At 31.5% G+C, this 11,628-nt stretch overlaps 2 protein-coding genes across 2 annotated transcripts; one reads left to right on the plus strand and one right to left on the minus strand.

Annotated features, from left to right (window-relative positions):
* Positions 1-4,467: 4,467 nt before the first annotated feature.
* On the plus strand, positions 4,468-7,423 carry LOC132701134 (probable insulin-like peptide 7). The gene is made up of 3 exons (XM_060668839.1): positions 4,468-4,568; positions 6,658-6,815; positions 6,915-7,423. Exons 1-3 carry the CDS (start codon positions 4,468-4,470, stop codon positions 7,085-7,087), a joined length of 432 nt encoding a protein of 143 aa, XP_060524822.1. The 3' UTR covers positions 7,088-7,423.
* Positions 7,424-8,038: 615 nt separating this feature from the next.
* On the minus strand, positions 8,039-11,203 carry LOC132700545 (probable dolichyl pyrophosphate Glc1Man9GlcNAc2 alpha-1,3-glucosyltransferase). The gene is made up of 7 exons (XM_060667930.1): positions 10,850-11,203; positions 10,514-10,786; positions 10,305-10,461; positions 9,053-9,301; positions 8,893-8,998; positions 8,563-8,839; positions 8,039-8,493 (listed from the first exon to the last, which is right to left on the minus strand). Exons 1-7 carry the CDS (start codon positions 10,906-10,908, stop codon positions 8,064-8,066), a joined length of 1,551 nt encoding a protein of 516 aa, XP_060523913.1. The 5' UTR covers positions 10,909-11,203; the 3' UTR covers positions 8,039-8,063.
* Positions 11,204-11,628: the final 425 nt, after the last annotated feature.

The raw sequence follows: 11,628 nt of genomic DNA on the forward strand, positions 1-11,628 counted from the left end.
TAGATGTTGTGGTTTTTGAATACTCAAATAAATTGGCCACCAGTCTTCCAAAGATCTTATTTAGCTGTAATCTATCGGGTTAGGTATTTAAATACATGTGCTCAGCTTCTCGAGAATCACTATGGCACAAAATGTAACGCTTTCCGATTTTCACATAAATTAATAGGTCACCTACTTAATTAACTGTACTGTAACTGAAGTTAAACGGTCAATAAAGGCATTTATCAATAACGGCGTTTATTTTTTCGAAGCCCATTTTGTTTGTAGCAATAATTGGACTGTCAAAACTTTTCTTTTCCCGGATGTCTGTTGAGAGTGATCATAGCCTACTATAAAAAAGCAAATTTTGTTTTTGTGACCCTAACAATAATAAATGTTATGGATCATTTAATTTTTTTCTGCATTATTTATATTCTATCTAATAATTGAAAATATGAAAATTATGCAGGTTGAAAAAAAATTAAGGGGGAAATAATTCTCAATCATTATAGTTGAGTGAATATTACAAAATAAATCCAAATTAAAGTTCCCAGCGATAAAGGTCGTTTAATTATTTTGTTTTTATTGTTTAAATTTAATTTATTAAAATTGGTTAGGGTGCCAAACGTTAAAAATATTATAATTTAATTTGTTAATGATTTAAAGGTGCTTTTAATTAATAGAAAGCGATTAAAACTCCAACAAAATTATAGACATACCTTATAATTTTCAAATATTTCACAAATTTCACAAAAACAGATACTTGATTCATCACAAGTTATTCGTCCCTTGCGTAAAACATTCGCAACCCAGTGATTTAAGCTGTTTTGTGTTATATGCAAGATATGTTGCTCATGGCTGCAACAATAAGCAGATATTGGGAAGATTATTTTTGGAAAACCCGAATGATAAGGTAATTATATAAACTATATTGTTTATTAATTTATACTCGGGTATTTGAATTCCAGTCTTTGTTTTTAAGACCGTTTTTTTTTTTTATATATTTACCGGTCACTTGTGGTACCCCTCTGGGTAGCAACTTGGCGCCACTTCTCTATGTTTATTAACATAGTTTATTTTAAAGAACCTGGATATGTGATGTTGTTGTTTTCTAATCTGGTCATAACCATGTTGGATAGTTTCATTTGTTGTTCTGTATTTGAAATGTTTGCTTGTTTTGATCTAATTTTTATTAATCCCTCTATAAACGAGTATCTTGTAGGTAGGATTTCCACCTATGAGCACCGTAATATAAGTCGAGAATAAGATAAAGTATAGTGTCTAGTGAGCACTAACTTTAAAAACTATGCACCAAGTCAGCTATTGCCGTGATAATAAGAATAGTTATTTCAATGGTATGACTTAAAAATCTTTCATATTGTTGGAAACTCTGGTCTAAATGGAAAAACAAATTGAAAACTGGTCGAGAAATACAAAAGAATAATAAATAATATTCTATCCATATATTCCACATATTCTATCCACACTAAAGTGTGGATTACAAAACTTGCTGCATTATATAGTAAATATATACATTTTTAACAAATGCATAAATACCTATGTACTTAAAATATTATTTTCCTACGTTTTGTAACTTAAACCAAGAAATTCAACGCCCTGTAAACTATCGCCCGGGCGCCTATATCGTCCGAATGAGCAAACAGCAGTTTCATTTAAAGCAATAAATTTTCTAAGGTGATTTTTTACGAGCTCTTAGGTTGAGCAATCTCTTCTCTATTGTCGAAGACTGTAATACGTTTGTAATTAATTTATCGGTGTTTCGGGGAATTCTTGGGGATATTTTCAACGTTTTTGTTTAACTAGCGGCACTCGAGTTCCAATATCTTGTTATGCTATTTTCCAGAAAATGTCCCCATTCTGAAGCACTACTTATATGGGCCAATCAAGTAATTGAGGACGCTTGAACACTATAGTTTATGTACAATAATATAGGTATTTTGAAGAAAGAACAAATGCTTGTTATAGCTAGATGGGTTTTCAAAGATACTCTGACACTGCTCATGAAAGCGCGTAACGTAGACAATTGTATTTTGTTACTGATAATTTTGCCTTGGCAGATTCTAATCAATTATAACCATTATTGACGAACTATATGTAATATTGAATACTATAAAATTTCACGCAATTTTGTCTATTTTTTTTATTGAGGTCCCAGGATGGTAGCTGATTTTTTACATAATAAAAAGTACCAACACAAGAGTAAGTATCGGTCAAGCGATTTGCAGAACAAACAAAATTATTTACTTTTCAAAAATGTGTTATTTAAACGGGAAAATATAAGCATAAAAATACTACGAATAAAAAAAATCATGTTTTGTTGCATAGCACCAACTGCTTGAACATTATTATTATCTACCTGATTTTATATCATTATTAAATGAAAATAATTACTAATTACTTGGGCTGCAAATTTGCACCAAAATGTTGTTGGTTACGAAACTATCATAGCAAATATAAATTCCTACTTTGAACTGGAATGAAGTGCTAAGAGTTTTTTTTGAAAGAACTAAACATCAGTGCGACAACTCTTTTCGAGAAAAGACACCCAGATTTTATTATATCCAATCAACAAATCGCAATTCATCCATATTTCGATTCATAAAAATAAAACTTTCGTCGTAACACGCAGTAAGTCAAGGGTGTTGATATCTTAAAATTATTCTACCTACTCTGCGAGGGTTGATCATCGTCTTTTCGTTGTTCCCACATTCGAGAAATCGAATCCCCGGGGAGCAAAGTTACCTTGTCGTTTGATTTAACCAACAATAAAATACAGCCAACAAATCAGACCAGAAATAAATTGGCTTGAGAGCGTGTATTTGCAGTTTCTTCATATAGTTTCGCCTCCAAAGCTGCCGTATATAATTTGCAAATACTTCTCTGCGAGTAGGTAGAGTAGTTTTCATTATTACCGCGCATTTAATAACATTTTATTTGCTATTGAATCAACTATTCCAAGCAATTTATTGGGTTCCAGTGTCAGATTTTCAGGCCTAAATGAAATTGGGGTGATATATACCTTAATTACTGTGACCAGGAATGGTATAATGAAATAATTGCCTATAATTTAAAATAAGTCCACGAAGTTGAACTGAAAACCAAGTCCGTTGATAGGTACACCGATATATGGCGAAAATTAGACTCTTCGATTTAGATTCTCCAATTAGTATTTTTAGAAAGATTTGTATTATCAAACGAATCTTGATTTTGCAAAGTCGGCCTATACATAGTAATATATCATTTCGAATGTTAACAGAAAACGTTGTTCGTTTCAAACATCCACAAAAATTAATCGATGTGAGGAAAAATATTTAAAATCTCTATCGATTAGTTAAAATTGAGAATGGGTTAAAACAGAAGTAAAAAATGTGCCACTTTAGAGCATTTAATCCGAAATTACTAAATATTCAAAGCGCTATGCTAATCTTTAAATCTACGACACCCTCTTTTAACCGTAACTTTGATTTATTTTTATTATTATTTTTTGTAGTATATTTTCTTAAAATATTTTTTTTAAATATATATCAGAAAGCTTATTATTATGGTTATGAAATGAAATACCTATGATATACCTAATGGAAAAGATTACTTCCATATTAATCGTTTTTCTCAACTATACCAATCATATTTCGTCTTTTTTCATAGTTATATTTTTATATTTATTGCTTGTTCGTGATACATATTTCTGAACTTTTATTATCACCCCAAAATAGTTTTCATTATTACCGCATGCCTTTTCTATACCGCCTAAAAAAATGTCTGTCCGGCCCTAAGAAGGCAAAGAGGAAAATAAATCGGATCGACGGGAAAGGGTAAAAGGGTTTAGCAGTATTTTTTTTAGTACAGTTTGTCATATTGTTTTTTGATTTTTATGATTTTGTTGTATTTTATTCTCCATTATAAATTGAAACAAACGGGTACCTTCATAATTTCTGCGGAGGCGTAGTTTCGCACCTAATTGCTGAACGTCAAGCAATGAATACCATGAATACAATATAATTTCGTTAAAACAAAGGTTGTAACTTCATCTTATCTTATTCTAATTTTTGGAAGTAATATTTAAACAAGTAAGTTCATTTAAATATATTGAAATCGTCGAAAAAGTGTTTTTGAAAAATATAAAAGTAAATAGTTTACGTTACAAAATTATAATACATTATATTATGACAACAAAATCAACCTGTAACAATTTTTATGTCGTCTAGTATAAATTTACCGAAATCACAAACCGCCCCCATCCTGAACTAACAAAATGAAAGCGACTGCGCCACTTTTTGCCGCCTCCGGTTCAAGAATGAATCTTCCTGAACACCTCTCATCAGAAAGTTAGTCCATTCGCAACTTCCTTTTTGTAAAATTGCCTACTCTGACAGCTTTCACTACGAGGCAATTGCATCGGTTTGCAACACGGTTTTGTTTTCGCTTTTTTGGTTCTTTTGGTTTTCAAGCAATAAGAATACTGTCGAAATGTTTTTGCCGGTGTCTACATTGGCGGCAATTTGTGTGCTTTTTGATATTTCTTACGCGACTCGGTCTGAAAATGATTTGGAACTGATTTTTCGCCAAAGGTACTTACCCCTTTATATTCCGACCAGATTTTATTTTGTAATATAGGCTAAGTGAGAAATTATTTTCTAAAAGGAAAAAATTTCGGAAATTTGTTGTTTATTATTGCTTGTTCGCAAATTGTGCAAAAAGTTGTCTTCTAGTCATACTTTTATCACGAAACACAAATAGAGCATCAAACATTTATTTTTGCATGCTAGAGCTTAGCAAAAATGTTTATTGTTGATAATTATCAAATTTTCTGATAGTTGTTGCGAGTTATACTACATTATATGAAAGAAAGTGGTTCATAATATTAATAAATAATAATAATCATAATATTAAAAATCATTATGTATAAAGAACTTTTTAAATGAAAACAAGTGACATTTAAAATGAAACAGCATTTATTAATCATAATTCATTCTAATTAGCATTATTATTAATAGCTACAACTGGTATAAAATTAAGTCTCCATCGACAATAGAAACTATTATTCATGTTTTAATTTAATTTTATCAAAGCGGAGCGAAAAGTACCGTATATGAGAATAAAATAATACAGAGGAAGAGGCAAAAATAGATATCGGAATTTGATTAAGAATAATAGATATACTTCCTTAAAAATGATAAATGCCTATTTCTACGTGACAACGCACTATCCCTTTCCGATAAGGGGTAGGGCGTTGTGAAAACTGAGAGGCATATGATTTAAGAAGAAAGTATTAAATTTCAGATTTTTCCTATAACAAAGAAAATGTGTCTCGCTAGTGGATTAACACAACATTATTCCACTAAGTCGATATTGTATGGACACCTAAAGAGATACGAAACAAATTTCTAAGAAATGCAAGTTAAAGATAACTTTAGACTGTATGAGCGTCGCTTGGGTTGCGGTTTGTGAAATAGCTATACCGGGTGTCAATGTAAAGACAACAATGTATTAGGGAAACGGAAAAAATATCCCGAAAATAAATAGGCCAATATAAAATAAAAGAAAATATTTTCGACATATCTTGATTTTGATTATCCGGTGTTTACAAAATTTGTCAATATTAACCATAGTTGGAGTACACCCTGTTTTAAAGCTAAGACAATTTAAAATCTTTTTGCTGTTTGCTCTATCTCTGGTGGGGAATATTAGAATATTTTCGGAAATCAATGTCGATAACTTCAAAAAGACTTAACACATTTGAATAAATTTGGAATATTTTGCGATTTTTTTAAATTTATTAAATAATGTTCCAACAACCCAGTGAAAACCGCATCTTAATATCTTAAGACTAACCCAAAATATAAATAAAATAAATGGTTCGCCTAAACAAGATAATTACAAAATAATGAATAAAAGAGCGTTCAAAAAAAGTTGGATTTTGGGGAAAATGTCCATTCTACGGGTTGTTATTTATCTCTAATTATTTCAAATTCTCTTATTCACTAACAACCGATCGCTCTCAAAGCTGTGACTAAAAACCGGAAATGTCCGAAGTTTCATTTTTCTACTGCCTACTTTAAAAAGCATTGGCACGAATCAAGAGTGCCCAAACTGCCACTTTAAGGCGCCAGCTTCGTCACTTTACTCACAGAATTGGGAGCAATCTGATGTCGTCGGTAGATTAAAAACACCGATGTTATTTGGACGTTTGTCGGTTTTGATGGTCACTGAGTGACGTGTGACGTGACCATGTTGTTTTGTAAAAATATGCTCAGAAACTAATGGTCATAGAAATAATATGGTATGCAATACGTTGATAAACTTCTTCAGTCACCCGCTCCCCTGGAGTCAAATCAAATTGGTAACAAAAATGGCGTTTATTAAGCGTTTTTGGGCACATGCTTACATAGGAAATTAGTGCAAATAATTAGAAAATGCAATAATACATAGGACATTCCATTTAAAATATTAAAGATTGTGCTACTTTTATATATACCAATACGCCACACTGTAAGACGTAGCAGAGCATATGATCTAAACATGTAGTTTAAAACAAATACCTATCAAGAGTATCTTCTTAATATGCAAGCAGCGGTAAACTTTAATTTCCCTGAAGTTTTTTTTGCAATTAGTGCCGACGTCAACTCTCACAATAAATATTAAAAATGTATTTTTCAGAACCCATTCCGACTGGCAAAATGCTTGGCATAAAGAGAAATATACCAGATGCCGAGAAACGCTGATTAAACATCTTTATTGGGCTTGTGAAAAGGACATCTATCGGCTCACAAGACGAACGGATCCCAACCTAAATAACTATTACGAAATGGATGATGGTAAATATATTTCTGAGTTCTGTATTAAATCAATTTCTAGTAAGGGTAGTTTATTCAGTGAAATAGTTTCGAGATTTATATTTATACAGAAATTTGCAGCGCAGTTTCCGTGGCTGCCAAGGAATAAGGCCAAAAGATTGCTTCGTTTTAAAAGAGGAATTAATCGTCGATCTTCTTCCATTACCAATGAATGTTGCAAATCCTCGGGATGCACTTGGGAAGAATATGCTGAATACTGTCCCACCAACAAGAGATACACCACATTTGTCTGAACTTATAATGTTCCTCACGCATATTAATAGCTAGCATACTATAATATGTAAATGTATAAAAATTGAACATCTGCGAATATACAAAAAAAAAATTCCCAAACACCTATACTTATCTAGTATCATAAACTTCCAGTGTCTTATACAACCCTACGTACACTTCATATTATTTGATACCAAAATATATTCAAATTGTATTGTTGTTTAAAAATCAAAAGTATCAGCGATTGCTTTTCCATAAGCAGTGAGCAAATTTGGCCATATCGCAAACATTTTATCACAATAATAATTGTCAAAACCACTTCAATACCTTAAGGCTTGTATAACCCATATAATAAAAACTTGGTTATAAGGTTTTTTTTTCCACTTTGTCCCGGCTCATGTTCTATTCAGGTTCTATGCAGTTTTGTATTGTTTTATTAAAAAAAAAATTGATATCAGTTCAATAGCCAATAACACACGTTGACTGTTCTACTAACAGGGTAAGCGAATTTTCGTATAAAATCCATATATTTATAATATTTACAATATTCACATTTTTGTAAAAATTTTAGTAATTGACATTAATTAATATTATTTTTTTTACTTATGCGATCACTATACATCGAAAAATATCGTCTTTTTATATATCCAATTACCAGAAAAAAAAAGTTTCTTGCTTCAAATATTAAGAGATTGTCGAACTTCCATTAAAGTATAAAAAAGGCTTACCAAAAAAAAAAATTGAGAGATACCTTAAATTTTATGTAGGACATGAAGCTTGACTCATATATGCCTCCTTTAAAATTACAATGCTGCCAATGGCTTTGGGCAGATGTGGCAACGCTAGATTTGCTGAAATGCATCGGTTGTCTGTTTTACAACCAGATAAATATTGGTGGTGCATTCTTGTGATAGATTGTTTTATATTTGCAATATACACTGCAACATAGATTACCAGGCGCGTATAAGTAGAATCAATGAAACCACACATTGTCGACTAGTTTTCTTTATTTGCTTTATATTTTATATTACTTCTACCTATGTTCAAAAAAAATAAGTAATAGGTGACCCAGCAATACATAATTCCAATTGCACAATATACAGAAGTGATCATCAGTGGTAAAAAAGGCAACCTTGTGTCATTGTCTAATAATTTATGTACAAAATTTTCATACACAAATACACCACCCAATCCTAAAATGTAAACACTCTCGATCATATTCAATAGCGGCAAGGTGTACTTGCATATCGCCAAAGAATATACTTTATACAAACTGTAGAAAGCATAAGAAGAGTATAAAAGTAACAATAGAACTTTAACCAGCAGTAGAGATGATGGAAAGAGGAGGGGAAACAGTGAATAATGACCTACCGTTGACAAAATGAGAAAAACTTTTGCGTCGGGTAATTCTGACACAGAAAGAATGCTGTAAAAAAAATGCTTTGATTCAGGTTCTGTTAAGTGATTTGTAGAAAACTTATTATTATCAACTTACCTCATTGGTACAATGGTCATAAGTATGGCTTTTTCATGGACGTGCCAACCAAATATAAATGAAGTCAATCCACAGAGCACAAGGCACCTCAAAAAATTGGCAGGTTGTTTATTAATGAAGAACAACTTTAACAAAGCCGGCAACATAAATAATAAAGTCAGTAACATAGTAGTCAAAGGTGCTATGCTGGGAAGGACGGAATGTGAAAATTCTTGAACCAGTCCACCTGTCATCACAGCTTGTGGCTTATTGATAATTTGAATATCAAGACTAGATACTAAAATAATAATTCTTTTAATAAAACAACTTATCATCTTACTGTGATCTTACATATCACTGTCGCAATTTTATCGCCAGTATTATATAGTGCCCAAATATTTGGAGCCCAATATGCATGACAAAGACCCCTTTTAAATGGAAACAGACGAATTAGTACCTATAAAATTTAGTGAAAACTGATAATGCCAAATGTGGAAAATGTGACAGTTACCTGACCAATGTGTTTGGCAAATGGCAAAAAGGATGCAATAAATACTCCTACAACAACCAGTCCTAGCTTCACCAAGTTTATAAAAATGTGTTTTGAAAAAGTAATATTTTTTCTTATCTGACCATCTAATTGAACATCCATACAATAATGTCGTAATAAGTAAACAAAATATGCTGGAGCCAAGTACAGATATATATGCTTCATGTTCAACAAAAAAGTGAACCAAAATGCAGACCATAAGTACTTTCCCTAAAAAAAATTTTTGATTTATTACCCCATACACTCAAATATAGGTTCAAACAAGTGCAGGGATGATCCATTATAAATGTTACCCCCCCTTAACATTTTTAGTTTATATTTTAGAAAAAAAGTAAAATACAAATTTGTAGGGATTGATCTATAGATTTAATAATACATATTTACTTATATATCAAAAACATATATCACAGTTATATTTTGGAAGACTTGTATATCATACAAAGAAAGGGCCTTTTATGCAGACTTCAAAAATATATAAACTATTATAGTTATTTTTTACATTAAGCGTAGAATTCGCTAAAACTTAAATGGTCGCTTAGTTGGCCACGCGTCGCCCTATATAGCTACTGTAGAGACCCTGCCTATGCCAATAATAAAGAACTTATCTTGTCAAGTAACTATGAAAAAAAAATTTTCAGAAGCGCGAGATTTAAGATTTCATTTTTAAGTCATGACCGTACGGCATTCAACAACCACCATGGCTACTGACAGCCCGTCAGTAAGTTTGAAGAATAATGTATTCACTTGACGAAAAATTCTTAATATTGTCATATATAAAAAATGATAAAAATGAAAGTAGGACCAGATTCGAATATATGAAAATACACAGGGAAGATAGGCAGATACCATCCAAAATGACATTCAAGATATAGGAAATCTTTTAGAAACATCAGAATCAATGAATTGGTAGATGTTATATGGCAACGGGATGGCGCCAATTTTCATAATGTTGACCCAATTACTGAATATTTAAATAATATATGTAACAGCATTGCGGCACAATATTATGTAGAGCCAACGGCCTAGATCTTACTCTTCCAGATACCTATTAATAATATTAATATTAGTATAGTAATTGATGTAGTAATATATTAATATAGTAATATGAAATCTATTATATTGTATTTTATCGCATTGTATTAAACTTGTTTTCTAAAATCAAAAATAAAAAGTTAGAGGTGATAACATAAATAATAGATCACCCACTACTTACCTCCAACATAAACGAAATTGATAACAATAAAAAGCCATACATTACTCCATTATATTGAAAGTGAATGTGATCTACCATGAGCAAACCACAATTTGTGAGCAACAAAATAGGAAGAACTACATCTCTTCGCCACCCCTTTGGCAGTACATGGCAGCACCTATAATAGAAGTGATATAAAATAGACAATTAAATGTAATCACGGTTTGTACCTATAGGTGCCATAAGCATATATTAAATCTGTAACAATAACGGATAATCTTTGAAATAAAACTGTCCTTTCCGATGCGTAGTTTATATTGGATACATCTAGCATATTTTTATCAAATAGAGCTGCAACTAATGAGAGCAGATACTCAAACCAAGCAAAAAATGGTGGATAATCCAGTGTCCATTCTGAAGTATTTTCAAAATACCACTTGTCAATGGGCAAGCTGTATGTTATTGCTAACCAGTTCCGATGAACTTCAAAATCAGTGGATCTGCTAAAATTCGAAAACAAGATAGATAAATTTAAAATACAAAAATAGTAAGGAAAATGAACGTACTACGCTGGTATTAGCATCAGCTTTATACATGCGGTTAGTAAAATGCATGTAAGAATCATGTTTACAAAATATTTAGTAGTTTAATTTGTACAGTGAACCAATTAATAAATACTTATTTTCCTGTGCCATTCTAATGCGCCAACTAGAACAGATAACCGCATTTTATTTGAAAAATATATTTTAAGGTTAAGCAACTTTCAATCATTAGATCTATGCTTTGAAGCAGAGAAACTTGTTTAGGAACCAAAGGAAACATTTTTCTTCCTTGAACTTGGATCTGCTAATAGACTTCCAGCACTGTGTTATAAGTTATATACTAATGTCCATTTTCCAGCACTAATGAAGAAGGCGTTAAATGTTTAACTGCAAGCTTTTGTTTCTTTGACCATCAGCCAATGTTGTTATTAACTTTCTGTATTTTAATTGTTTAGAAACAGAAGATATTTGGTTAGTGATAGAGAAGATAAAAGAGTGGACTATTATTTAAAAATACGTATATAGGAAAGAGATAAAAGTTGGGAACATTGGAATTCAGACAAACATTTATTGGGACTGCCATATAGCTACTAAAGTAATAGAGGTGTTGCTGCAGATAAAAAACGAAGCGAAACGAAACATGGCCGCTGACAGATTATTAATAACTTAGGGTGTAGCATTTCTACGCGATTATTTTTTAAAAAATTCTGCTAGATTCTTGGAAAACGACTTAAGTGTGTGGAAATCGCCGTTTAGAAAGAAACTGGCCCAAAGTTGCAGGTTAGTTAGGTTAGTGCTTGAAA

This window comes from Cylas formicarius, unplaced genomic scaffold (assembly GCF_029955315.1).
Source record: "Cylas formicarius isolate icCylForm1 unplaced genomic scaffold, icCylForm1.1 PGA_scaffold_4__25_contigs__length_36172078, whole genome shotgun sequence".
Lineage (NCBI taxonomy): Eukaryota > Metazoa > Arthropoda > Insecta > Coleoptera > Brentidae > Cylas > Cylas formicarius.